Genomic DNA, 12,967 nt, shown 5'->3' on the forward strand with positions numbered 1-12,967 from the left:
CATCTGTGCTGGGTCCTGTCCCCTCCTGCCCCATGGCAGCTGGCTCTTCCTCTCTGTGAAGCCCCCTCCCCCATTTACACCTTGGCCTTCTGTGTGGAGCAGGAGGGTCCTGAAGGCCTCCCGCCAGCCTCCTGCTCCTGGTCCCTAGCTTCTCCCCATCCAGGCCTCTGGAGATGCCTCACCTGGGGCTTCTGTGTCCCCTCCCATCTGCCCCACCATCCTGCGGAGATGCCTGGGTCCCTCCGAGGGACATAGACCGTGCCTCTGGCTGCCCTCCTTCCAGGTGCCGTGTGGCAGTCCTGGGCTCTGCCGGCTCCCTTCCTCCTTCCCCCCATGCCCTGGTGTCTGCACTGCCACCCTCAGCCTCCCTGGGGAGGCCATGCCCCTCCTCCTCCTGCCCAGCGGCTTCTGCCTTCCCCTGCTGCCAGGCGACACTTGCAAACCTGGTCTTGCCTTTAGGACATCATCGTCACGGCCTCGAAGGCCTGCCTGGTGTCTGCCGAGGAACGATCATATTGGGGGTGGGGTGCGCCCCTCTTCTGAACCCAGCGCCTGCTCAGTGGCTTGATTCCTGCAGGTATCCCCTGTGAGTGCAGCCAGCTGAGAAAGGCCATTGGAGAGATGGACAACCAGGTCGCGCAGCTGACCACGGAGTTAAAATTCATAAAAAATGGTATGTTGGGCCCCGGCTTCCCTTCCCCCAGCCCCGGGGGCAGAGCCCCGGCCGCCTGCGGCTCCAGGTGTGGTCTGGGGTCCCCGTGGGCCTGAGGCCTGTTGATGGGAATGCAGTGCTCACTTTCCAGCCCTGCCCTCCCCTGCAGCTGTCGCCGGTGTGCGGGAGACGGACAGCAAGCTCTACCTGCTGGTGAAGGAGGAGAAGCGGTACGCCGACGCCCAGCTGGCCTGTCAGGGCCGGGGCGGCACGCTGAGCATGCCCAAGGACGAGGCCGCCAACGGCCTCATGGCCGCCTACCTGGCCCAGGCGGGCCTGGCCCGCGTCTTCATCGGCATCAACGACCTGGAGAGAGAGGGGGCCTTCGTGTACTCGGACCGGTCCCCCATGCAGACCTTCAACAAGTGGCGCAGCGGGGAGCCCAACAACGCCTATGACGAGGAGGACTGCGTGGAGATGGTGGCCTCGGGGGGCTGGAACGACGTGGCCTGCCACACCACCATGTACTTCATGTGCGAGTTCGACAAGGAGAACGTGTGAGCGCCCGCCAGGCCTGCCCGGTCCTGCTGCCCGGTCAGCAGGCAGTTCCCATGGATGGTGCCCCCAGCCAGCGTCCTCCGGTGTGGGAGGGACTCTTGGGACAGCATGCTCCCCCCCTCACCCCAGGAATGCAGGGGCTCCTGGCTGTGGGGCATCTGAACCTCAGAGAACGCAGTGAGCTGAACAGGAGAGCCGTGTCCTGGGGGCTCCCTGCTGTGCCGCAGATCACACGTTCACTGTGGAGGGCGCTCGGAAGGCTCTTGCCTTGGTCCGATAGTAAAGGCCGCCCTTCACTATCGCAGTAGGTAGGTGCCGACGAGGGCGTGGGTCTGGAATGACCTAGGCCTCTTCATTCCTGTGTGGAAGGGAGCCCGCTTCCAGGGGCCTGGGTTTCCATGGTTAGACTAAAATGTAGGTCCCTTTGCACTTGTTATCCAAGTAGAAGCCACTTGCTTTGCTTCAAACCCAGATTTCAGGAAGATAAGAATAAATTCTGAAGCTTTGCCATGGCCCTGTGGTGTCATCTTGTCCTCTTACCTCCAATACTGTATCAGTTATGTATTGCTGTATCACAAGCTGTCCCCAATCTTGGTGGCCCCAGGCAGAAACATTTAATCCTTGGGTGTGTCTGGACCAGGGAGTTGTGCAGGGCCTTGCTGGGGCCTCTGCTTCAGGGTCTCCCACCTGTTAGAAGTAAACCCATGAGGTTCTGGCAGAGCTCACTGAGTCCTCGTCACTCACACCAAGGACCGAGGGAGTCATAGGACCGAGGGCCGCTGGGCGGAGGCATCCTCGTTCCTCGAGAGGCTGCTCCACATGACCAGCTTCATCAGGGCAGCAAGGAGACGAGCTGCAGAGAGAACACTGGCCTCTGTAGCCTGGCCTGAGAGGGACACCCCTCGTCTCCAGTGAGTTCTGTTTGTTGGGAGAATCCCCAGGTCTGGCCCCCACACAGGGGGCCCAGGCCAGGGCGTGACCTTTGGGGGCTGGTTGCAGTGACCCATGGTTCTTTTGTATTTCAGACTCCCTAGTAAAAAATAACGGACACGCAGACCCAGAGCGGGTGATGGTGGCACCTCCCCAGCTCGTCTCAGGTTTCTGTGTCTCTCTGGAGGGAGGCCCTGACGGCCGCTGTTCTGGACTGTCTTTCCAAGGGTGTCTGCACAGAATTGCCTTGGGAGATGACGATACCTCTCTCCCCATCATACCCCTTGGTGAAAAGTTCTGGCAGGCTTGCTTACAGCCTTGGAGGAGAGACAATGGATCTCACTCAGGCCCACTGTCCAGCACCCTTCAGACCATGGCTGCCTCCGCGAAAAGAGCCAGCATTCTGACCACCTGCGATAAGGGTTTGGGTTCCCCAGGCTCAAGGGTCTCCTGTGATGACCCTCTGCATGTGCAGGTGTGGTGTGTTCCTCTTTATGAGCCCTGCAGGACCTGGGGTCAGGACGCTGGTGTAGAGGTGCTGGTGTTCTGGCCTCTGGTCTTGCTGTGAGTGATGGAGACTCAGCCGTCTCCCGGCTCCTGCCAGCATCCACGACAGGGTCAGGAGACATGCTGGCCTCTGAGTGGGGTGAATCTCAGACCCTTCCCCGGTCTTGACAGGAGTTTATTTACACTCCGTGGAAGCCTTAGAGAACAAGTGCATTCCAGTATCATGGGTCTGCGAGGTACCTGCTTTGGTTGGAAGAGGGGCTCTCTGTCTTTTGGAGCAGAAAGTGGGATCAAGTGAATGGGATCATTTGAGGAGCCCTTGCCTCGTTTGTTGGAGAGGGACATCAGAGGCAGCCAGGTCTCTCTTCTCTGTCCAGACCCTGAATGGGAGAGGCCTGCCCTTGTGCTGATGCTCACCGCCTTCCAGCACCACCAGCCGGCACGTCTGGTGCTCGGTGTATTTGCACACAGTGGTTCTCACATGGCCATGTGTTCTGCACCATCTGGAGTGAGCTTTGTGAATTGTGAGGGATGATGATGGGGACAGAGGAAGGTGTGCAGGCCCCAGTGATCCCTACCCAGGTCGGCACAGACTGAGCCCCACCCACTAGCACAGTAGTGTCCTTAGCACAGTCTTGAGAAGGGACATCAGACAGGCCTGTGTTGCCTGGGCCTCCACCCTGGGAATGAGTGTGCGTGTGTGATCGTAACACGCCCAACAGGACACACTCGTGCAGTACCCAGTTCCCCGTCTACTGCTCCTCGTCTACTGCAGGCTTTGTTTTTTAAGTACTTATGTATACACACAAAATAGGTGATTTTATTTCTTCTCTCTCTCTGTAGTACTGGGGACTGAACCCAGGGGACTGAACCCAGCCACTAAAATACATCTTTAGCCTTTTTGTATTTTTCAGTTTTCAGGCAGGGTCTTACTAAGTTGCCCTGTGAGGCCGGCAGGGACTCGGGATCTCCTGCTTTAGCTTCCCGAGCAGCTGGGGTCACAGGCCTGCTCGCCACACCTGCTAAACATCTGTGCTCACTAGTTTTAAAAAACTGAAGAATGGATCGCACTGAGCGTGTCTCTCCTTCCTTTTCCTCAGCCACATCTTGCCTTTCACATGAGGCCGCAGGGACCTGGCCGGCTTTTCCCACCTGAAGCGCTGACCTCCCTGGCATGGCCGCAGGGACCTGGCCGGCTCTGCCCCCTGCAGCGCTGACCTCCCTGGCACCGTGCAGGCAGTGCTTCCCTCTCCGTGAGCGCTGGAGCTGTTTCTGTCTCTACTCTTACAGAGGCTGCTGGGCCTGCGTCCTGGACCATGGCTTTGCACAGGGGGCAGTGCGGGCAGCGGCCCTGCACACCGGCACACTGTGTGCTAAGCAGCAGGGACGAGCTGAGCCCAGCGAGAAGCTGGACTGTGGATAGCCCCACGTGGCCCCCCAGCGGTGGCTGCTCAGCCTGGCCCAGGACGTCTCCCACAGGTGTCCTGTCTGTAGACGTTTCCCACCCGCGTGTGCACTCCCATCTCCCACCCACGTGTGCACTCACAGACAGCCACGCGCCCTCCCTGGGCCTCGCCCTTTCCTCTGCCTCTCAGGAGTGTGCCCAGGAGGCTGGAGGGCTCTCTGCCGGGGCCGAGTGCTCTGGGCCCTGGACAGGCTTAGGGGAGAGAGGAAGGGCAGAAGCAGCACAGCCCCGCTCTAGGCCCTGCTGGGGCCCACAGTGTGCTCACCGTGACCAGAGCCGTGCCTGGACGCATGCATACTGGGCCTGTGGGAAGAGAGCTCCGTGTGGGGCCTGGGGCCGGGGTCGCAGCCAGGACTTCTGGGTTTGAGTCTGTATTTGGACTTGGTCAAGATGCACAAGATTGTGTGTACGTGATCACAATTGTTAGGCCACAACTGGGCTCCGAGTCAGATACTTTGCCCTAAGTGAATCCCTGCAAGGGTCAGGCGGGACCTCTTGTGCAGCCTGGGGGATGGCATCTGCTGGGCCGAGGAGAGAGCCAGGAGTCACTGAGGTGTGACAAAAGGCTGGTGTACTATTGGATTCACAGCTTCCTGTGAAGTGTAGCTGAAGAAGTTGGGGGGACAGGGTGGCCACAGCCTGGGCAGGTGGCCAAGAAAGGCAGGTGGTTCCAGAGGGTGGCTGCTGGGAAGACTGGCCCAGAGCCACCTGACTCCCCGAGGGTGGAGCTTACTGGTGAGGACGCCCTGGTTCCATTTCCTTGTGCTGCAGCCTGGATGGGCTTCTGCACTGGGGATGCGGGCCACCAGGGGCCCGCAGGGCATATGTCACATTCCCCTACCGAGGGCTTCTCTTTGGGGTCAAGGGCAGAAGGCGGTGTCTTCCTAACCATCTTCTGCTTGTCCCATCTAGCTGGCTGCTGCCCCTGTGGGAACCCGCTCACACCGGCACTGTTAAGTGGGGCGGGAAATCCCAGGGAGTGTGGCCAGAGCACTCTACACAGCCACCTCACAGGATCCAGGCGTCCCCCTCCCCACCTCCCTGCTGGCTGTTCTGCCTCCATCTCTGAGCAATCTCCTCACTCCTCCACATGGACACACGCAAACACGCATGCGCATGCAGACACACAGTCCACACGTGTGCACACACAAAGAGCTCCTGCGGCATGGGGCATCCATGAGTCAGCTGCAGCCCCTGTGTCCACCCTCCTCCCACTGGGCCAGCAGGGTGACTGCACAGAGCCACCCCGGCCCCCAGGCAGCCACTGACGGCTCTGGTTTACAGCCTGTGTGCCTCCTTCCTGTGTCCTCCCCACGGGAGGGCACTGGGCGGGGAAGGGCACCACTCGGCCCAGGTGGCAGGCCTGCTCAGCTGTATGCAGAAAACCTGGGTCTGGCACATTTACACAGAAAGGGAATTTGTTGAAAGTTTTTTGGGAATTGACAGGAAAGATGGGAGGACTGTTTTGGTGCTCCGTGGAGGGAGCGAAACCCATGAATCATGCTGCGGGTGGGGCTGCACGGTCCGTGGCTGCTGCAGCTGCAGTGCTGTTGCCAAGGAAGCTGGTGGACTGCGTAGGACACACCATAGCTTACCACTCAGACCTGGGGGGTCTGGAGTTGGGGCACGTTAGTGTCTGTGCAGGTGTGCACTGCACAAATCCAGACAGCTGCAACCTGCACAGCTCCCTGTGGCGGCTCCGTAACCTTCTGTGCCCTAGAAACAAGGGCTGGGGCGAGCACGCATTCCCAGTTTCAGTGGTGGAAGGAAAATGCTGCTTCCTGAGGACGGCAATGTCCCAAGCAATGTATCAGTTGCTTTACTGCCGTACAACAGGTCACCCAAGATTTAGTGATGAAACAGTGCCATTTACTTCGGTGCTGTGATTCCATAGGTCAGCGGTTTGCACTGGGGCCAGTTGGTAATTCTGCTCTTGCTGGGCTCACACTGTGACTCTGTTGACCATTGGAAGGGCTCAAGTGGAGCAGGAGACAAGGTGGGGGGTGAGGGTGGTGCAGGAGGCTCAGGGAGGCAGTCACTGAACCAGCCTCCAGCTCCTCAGGTGTCTGCCTTAGTGAGCGAGCCAGAGGAAGCCATCGGCCAGGTCATCAAACCAGGAGGGAGAGGGAGGGGGCGGAAGAGGAAGGATGGGGGATAGGAGGGAGGAGGAGGGAGTTCTCTCCATGGGGGAGGGAGGGAGAGGAAGGATGGGGGATAGGAGGGAGGAGGAGGGAGGAGGAGGGAGTTCTCTCCATGGGGGAGGGAGGGAGAGGAAGGATAGGGGATAGGAGGGAGGAGGAGGGAGGTCTCTCCATGGGGGAGGGAGGGAGAGGAAGGATGGGGGATAGGAGGGAGGAGGAGGAATTGTCTCTATGGAGGAGGGAGGGAGAGGAAGGATGGGGGATAGGAGGGAGGAGGAGGGAGGAGGAGGGAGGTCTCTCTATGGGGGAGGGAGGGAGAGGAAGGATGGGGGATAGGAGGGAGGAGGAGGAATTGTCTCTATGAAGGAGGGAGGGAGAGGAAGGATGGGGGATAGGAGGGAGGAGGAGGGAGGAGGAGGGAGGGAGAGGAAGGATGGGGGATAGGAGGGAGGAGGAGGAATTGTCTCTATGGAGGAGGGAGGGAGAGGAAGGATGGGGGATAGGAGGGAGGAGGAGGGAGGAGGAGGGAGGTCTCTCTATGGGGGAGGGAGGGAGAGGAAGGATGGGGGATAGGAGGGAGGAGGAGGGAGGAGGAGGGAGGTCTCTCCATGGGGGAGGGAGGGAGAGGAAGGATGGGGGATAGGAGGGAGGAGGAGGGAGGTCTCTTCATGGAGGAGGGAGGGAGAGGAAGGATGGGGGATAGGAGGGAGGAGGAGGGAGGAGGAGGGAGGTCTCTTCAAGGGGGAGGGAGGGAGAGGAAGGATGGGAGGATAGGAGGGAGGAGGAGGGCAGGAGGGATTTCTCTCCATGGGGGAGAGAGAGGAAGGATGGGGGATAGGAGGGAGGAGGAAGGGAGGGAGGGAGCACTCTCCATGGAAGGCACAGATTCTTTCAGCCTGGACATCTGTGGGTCCTGCTATTCCATTCCCTCGAATCCGCTCTCTGGGCTTGGCCCACACAGAGACGGGGCCACAGGAGAGCCAGGCCCAGGAAGTGGGTCTTTGGGCCTTCTGCCTCTTGCTTGGTATGTGTAGCCCAGTGTCCTATGAGGTGAGTAACAAGTTGCTGTATCGTGGATGTGGACTGTCCTTAAAGACCCATGATCCCCAAGTGGTGCTATAGGAGGCGGGGCAGCCTCTAGGAGGTGGGCCTTGTGAGAGGGCTCAGTTGCTTAGGGGGGTTCATCGAGGGGCAGTGGGACCTGGTCTCTCTGCCTCCTTTTGTACCAGCTGCAAGGTGGGCAGCTTTGTCCCTCTGCCTCACCTGCACCTTACAGCAGGTGTGCGGGTGCCGCAGTCTGGCTGGGCACAATCAGGAGCCACTTGTCAAAAGAAACTAACTTTATTTGCATCACCGCAGAGGAGCCAATCAGCTAGATGTTGCTGGGGCCGCTGTGAGCCAATCATCAGCCGGCAGTTGGAAGTTTGCTGGCAGCTGGAAGTTTGCTGGGGCCCCTTCGGCTGTGGCTCTCAACATGCGGGTCCCTCTTTCTCTACAGGAATCTTCTCAGAACCATGGGGGCTTGGAGGGCAGGGACCCCTGGGCTGTGCTGCTGGAGAGGAGGCAGACCCTCCTGCAAGGCTGTTCTCCCAGGGTCCAGGGGAGGCAGAAGCTCCACCTGATGGGTATCCTCCCTGGGGCCAGGGGTTTTCCAGAATTCTCTGTGTGTGGCAGGGGCTGAGGGTCCTTAGCTTTCCCAAGTTTCACTGAAGAACAGTCTTCTCTGGGGGGGCAGGGGCCACTACTGGGTGTGCCCAGTGGTTGCTGGAGGAGCAATAGGGGATGCCCAGGGGTAGAACTTTAACTCAGGGCACCAGCTGGGAGGAGGATGGGACTTCAGCCCCCTGCTGGGGTGGGAGGTGGATTTCTGTGGCTGTCACAGGGTCGGGGCACCAAGCGTCTCCTTTGCAGGAGGGACAGGCCTGGCTCCGGCCTTGCAGGAGAGAACTCGTACTTCTTCAGGGAGGGGCTGCTCCTCCAGTTCCATCTCCCTGCAGCCTTATGACATCACATAGGCTGGACCACTTCTGGAAGGCCCTGTCTCTACCTCTGGGCCCTATAAATTCTCTCCGAGCTGGCACCAAGCACCATGGGACCATGGCTGGCTCGTGAAGAGCAGGAAATCCGATGCTGAAGGCCGGGCTTTGAACTCCCGGGTGAGGCTGGAGTGCAGGCCTTTACACCGCTTACAAATCACCGGCCACTTAAAAAGGTGGTGTTTTAAAAGAGGACAAGGTGACAGCAGACGTGGGTCTCACCCCACAATGAGCACCTGACACTTTGGGCAGGTAGGGCGACGGTGGCAGGTGGTCCTTGGGGGCTGGGAACACAGAGAAGGTCCCGAGAGGCTCCATGGTCCAGCTCTGGGCCTTGCTTGATTTGGCTTTAAGTCACGTGACTTTGGTCTTTGAACAAAAATCCCCCAAGTGGAGCTCAGAGTGAAATAAACCTGTATTAAAACAAAAGCCACAAATTAAAACCAAACTCAAATCTGTTGCAAAACTTCCCTGTAACCGGGATTGCACGTGCTGACCTCGGGTTCCTCCTATCTCCACTTAAGCTCCTTTAGTCCTTGTTCCCAACTTGAATAAACTGCTTCCTCTATTCCACCCAAATCTCACACAGAGTCAGAGGCTCTTTCGGAACCTGCTGGCAGCGATGTCCCTCCTGGCTCCCCCTCAGCAGGGCAGATCCAAGGGCAGCAGGCTCTGTGCTTGTCAGGGAAGGTCCCTCCCCAGCTCCCTAGGCCCACCTGCCTGCACCTTTTCCACTTTTACGGCAAAGCTCAAAGGAACAAGAGTGAGACAGCACCTGGCTGTGAACTCGGAGCCTGTGCTTCTCCATCGGAAGAAAGAGGCTGCCTTGACTCTCGGACGTGCCTGGCTGGCGACGGGCGGGCCTGTGGGAGAAGCTTCAGCACACTCGGGGACCCAGGAGGCTGGCACTCTGCCTGGCCGCAACCATAGCCCAGGTTTGGAAGGGTTTACCTGGGCGGGGTGGGTGGCAGAGCGCTTGCCCAGCCTATGGGAGGGTCGGCTCCCTCCCCAGCACAAGTCGGGGAGGTAAAATCCCCTCCCTTGCCTTTCTCAATTCACTTACAGCCAGGGAGCCCCCCCCCCCCGCACTGGTCACACCCACCCAGAAGGGTTTCAATGCTAGAGTCAGAAGTAGACACCTTGGGTGGTGACATCAGGCCACTTTTCCCAGGAGGGGTGCTTGGGGAAGGTGGGCACATCAGGTGAGCTGCAAGGCCTTGTGGAGGTCGGCTGGCTCCCTTCCTCTTCTCTCTGGGACCTTGGCTATGTCAACAGAAATGATTAGGACAATGAGAGAAAATTTGGGGGGGCCTGTTGAGAGCCACAGCCAAAGGGGCCCCAGCAAACTTCCAGCTGCCAGCAAACTTCCAGCTGCCGGCTGATGATTGGCTCACAGCGGCCCCAGCAACATCTAGCTGATTGGCTCCTCGGCCCCAGCAACATCTAGCTGATTGGCTCCTCTGCGGTGATGCTCATTGGGCTGTTTCCCTGCCCTTTCAGACCACGGAGCTGCTCATTGGGGGACTTTTTTGGCTCCGCCCACGTGACCCAGCCAATCGGCCTCAAGAGCAGGAGGATTGTGGGAGGTGGAGAGAAGCTTGTGTGGGAGAGAGAGGCTTGGGGAAAGCCGGTGGTGGCAGTTGAGGCTCTGAGGGTTTTTCCTGAGAGGCTGTTTTGTTTGTCGTGTGTGGTTCTAAAAATAAAGTTAGTTTCTTTTGACAAGTGGCTCCTGATTGTGCCCAGCCAGACTGCGGCATTTGGTGGCCCGTACGGGGAGCGACTGAGGGTAAGTGAAACTGCTCGCCCCTGAGGGCAGGGCGAGAGGATGGGTAGCCATTTTAAGATTCCTCTTTTATTTTGCTTCACTTTTGTTTTAAGTTGCCTGTCCCTGGAGATGAGTGAGACGGAAGAAAAACCGCTCACATCTGAGGAAAAACTATTTACGTCTGAGGAACAGATAGGGAGAAAGGACGGATGCCCATGTCAGGAGGATAGAAAGGCTATAATGACTTTTTGTTGTTCCCTTTTTATTTCATTCTGTCTCGGTTTTGTTTGGCGTCATCTTGTTGGGTTGTATTATAGTAGAAATATGGGATCAGAAATTAGTAAAAAACAAACTGAAAGAGTGTTAAGTAAATTGTTAGAGGAAGGAGGCATCCCAGTAAAATCAAGAGCAGTCAGGGCATACGTTGATACAATACAAAAATGTAGCCCATGGCTTTTTAAGGAGGAGTTGTTAAATATATCACAATGGAACCATCATGGTGAAGATTTAGAAAGAATAGAAAAGAAAAGCCCAGGGACTCTGCCAGTTGGCACATTGCCATTGTGGACGTTCATATCTTGTTTGCTTAGTCCAAAGCCTTCAGTTCAGACAATGGTAGAGGAAGGAGAAGACATAATGATTCAAGTAAAAGAGAAGGTCTCTCAAGTTAGTCAGACAGAGAAAGAAAGTGTAAAACAGAAAAAGCCATCAGGGGGAAAGGTACAACAGGAGACTGCTACTAACACCTTTCTATCACCAGAGGGTGTAAGTGTCCAACCAATAGCACCACCTCTACAGGAGACTGCTACTAACACCTTTCTATCACCAGAGGGCGTAAGTGTCCAACCAACAGCGCCACCTCCATATGCTGGGAGGCCCCCAACCCCCGCAGTTGATAGTTGGGATCCTGAGACAAGATCTCAAATACTAACATGCCCTGTATTTGAGGCAGGAGGGCAGCGATTTTACCAAGTTTTAAATTTCAAAACAGTGAAGCAGCTAAAAGAGGCTGTAACAACCTATGGTCCTCAAGCACCCTTCACTGTAAGCTTGGTCGAATCCATTAACAACTTGAACATGACGCCAGCAGATTGGGCTAATATGTGTAAAGCTGTGCTAAATGGAGGACAATACCTGTTATGGAAGGTTGCCAATGAGGAATTTTGCAAGGAGACGGCTAGGCGAAATGCAGCAGCTGGTTATCCTCAGAGAAATCTAGATATGTTGTTAGGAAAGGGACCTTATGAGGATCAGCAGCAACAAATTGCATATGATCCTGGCGTATACGCACAAATTGCTGCAGATGCAATTAAGGCATGGAAGACTTTACAAGGACATGGAGGTTTACAAGGTCAATTATCTAAGGTAATACAAGGAGCTAATGAACCTTATGCTGAATTTGTAGATAGGCTTATTCAAACAGCTACCAGAGTTTTTGGGAATACAGAACAAGCAATGCCATTACTAAAACACCTGGCTTATGAGCAAGCGAATCGTTGGTGCAGAGATATCATTAGACCATGGAAACATGAAGATTTAAACACATATATTAAATTATGTAGAGACATTAATGAACAAGAGCAAGTCGTGGCAGCTGCAGTAAAACAGGCTTTAGATGCCAGAGACATTAATGAACAAGGGCAAATTGTGGCAGCTGCAGTAAAACAGGCTTTAGATGCCAGGCCAAGAACATGCTACAATTGTGAACAAACAGGACATTTTAAAAGGAATTGCCCCATTGGAGGAGGGTTTAACAAAACTAGGTATCAAAGGAGTAGAATACCAGGTATTTGCCCACGATGCCGTAGAGGGAGACATTGGGCTAATGAATGCCGTTCTCAAACCACCATAGAGGGTACTCCATTATCAAAAAACGAACAAGGACCAGGTGTTTATCCACGATATCGTGGAGAAAGGCATCGGGCTCCATTGCCAAAAAACGGACAGGGGGGCCCAATGCTCCGGGGCCCAAAACCACAAATATACGGAGCACTGGAGGAACCCAGCAACCCCATCAGGGTAGTGCCCAGGACACATTGTCCATCAGATCCCTCATCAGACAAACCAGAGGGAGCGCAGGGTTGGACATCTGCGCCTCCGCCAGAGCAGTACTAACTCCAGAGATGGGAGTTCAAATCATTCCCACAGGGGTGAAAGGACCTCTTCCCAAAGGAACAGTAGGCTTATTATTGGGACGCAGCTCTTCTACTCTAAAAGGACTTATGATATAAGTCCTGGGGTAATTGATCCCGATTATGAAGGTGAAATAAAAATTATAGCCAGTTCTCCAAAGGGTATATCAGTAATTTCACCAGGAGATAGAATAGCACAGTTACTAATAATACCCAGCCTACATGATAAATTTTCCAGTCGTACTGTAGAAAGAGGTTCCAAGGGATTAGGCTCCACAGGTGTAGATTGGGCTATGCTTTCTTTAAATTTAGATTCTCGCCCCATGCTAAAACTAAATATTCAAGGACATGAATTTAATGGGCTACTGGATACAGGTGCAGACCTTAGCATCATCTCTCGTCAAGAATGGCCAAAACATTGGCCATTACAACAAGCCACTCAAACGCTTCGAGGCCTAGGAGTGGCGACTAATCCCCATAGAAGTGCAATGGTATTAGATTGGAAGGATCCTGAAGGATGTGAAGGAACTATACAGCCATATGTATTGGATCATCTTCCCGTAAATTTATGGGGACGAGATGTCCTAGATCAATTAGGTTTGACATTAACAAATAACATCAACCAAAATGCACCCACTATTATGACTAGACAAGGTTTTAGGAAAGGAAAAAGATTAGAAAAACAAGAACAAGGTATAGCAGCACCAATACAAATAGATCAAGGAACAGACAGACATGGGTTGGATTTTCAGAAAGGGCCACTGAGACAATAAAAATTACT

At 55.5% G+C, this 12,967-nt stretch overlaps 1 protein-coding gene across 5 annotated transcripts in view; it reads left to right on the forward strand.

Annotated features, from left to right (window-relative positions):
* The window catches only part of Colec11 (collectin subfamily member 11), a 32,064-nt gene extending 30,340 nt beyond the window's left edge, over nt 1-1,724 (forward strand). For 3 of the 5 annotated variants that reach the window (XM_046441185.2, XM_046441182.2, XM_046441183.2), the window contains 2 exons: nt 578-673; nt 804-1,724. In XM_046441185.2, coding sequence (XP_046297141.1) covers nt 578-673; nt 804-1,213 — 506 coding nt within the window. In that variant the 3' untranslated portion in view covers nt 1,214-1,724. The remainder of the gene's footprint in view (nt 1-577; nt 674-803) is intronic. The other 2 variants (XM_046441186.2, XM_046441184.2) reach the window with 1 other exon arrangement.
* Nucleotides 1,725-12,967: the final 11,243 nt, after the last annotated feature.

This window comes from Marmota monax, unplaced genomic scaffold (genome assembly GCF_021218885.2).
Source record: "Marmota monax isolate L192 unplaced genomic scaffold, Marmota_monax_Labrador192_F-V1.1 WCK01_AAM20220418_F8-fsc00010, whole genome shotgun sequence".
Taxonomy (NCBI): domain Eukaryota; kingdom Metazoa; phylum Chordata; class Mammalia; order Rodentia; family Sciuridae; genus Marmota; species Marmota monax.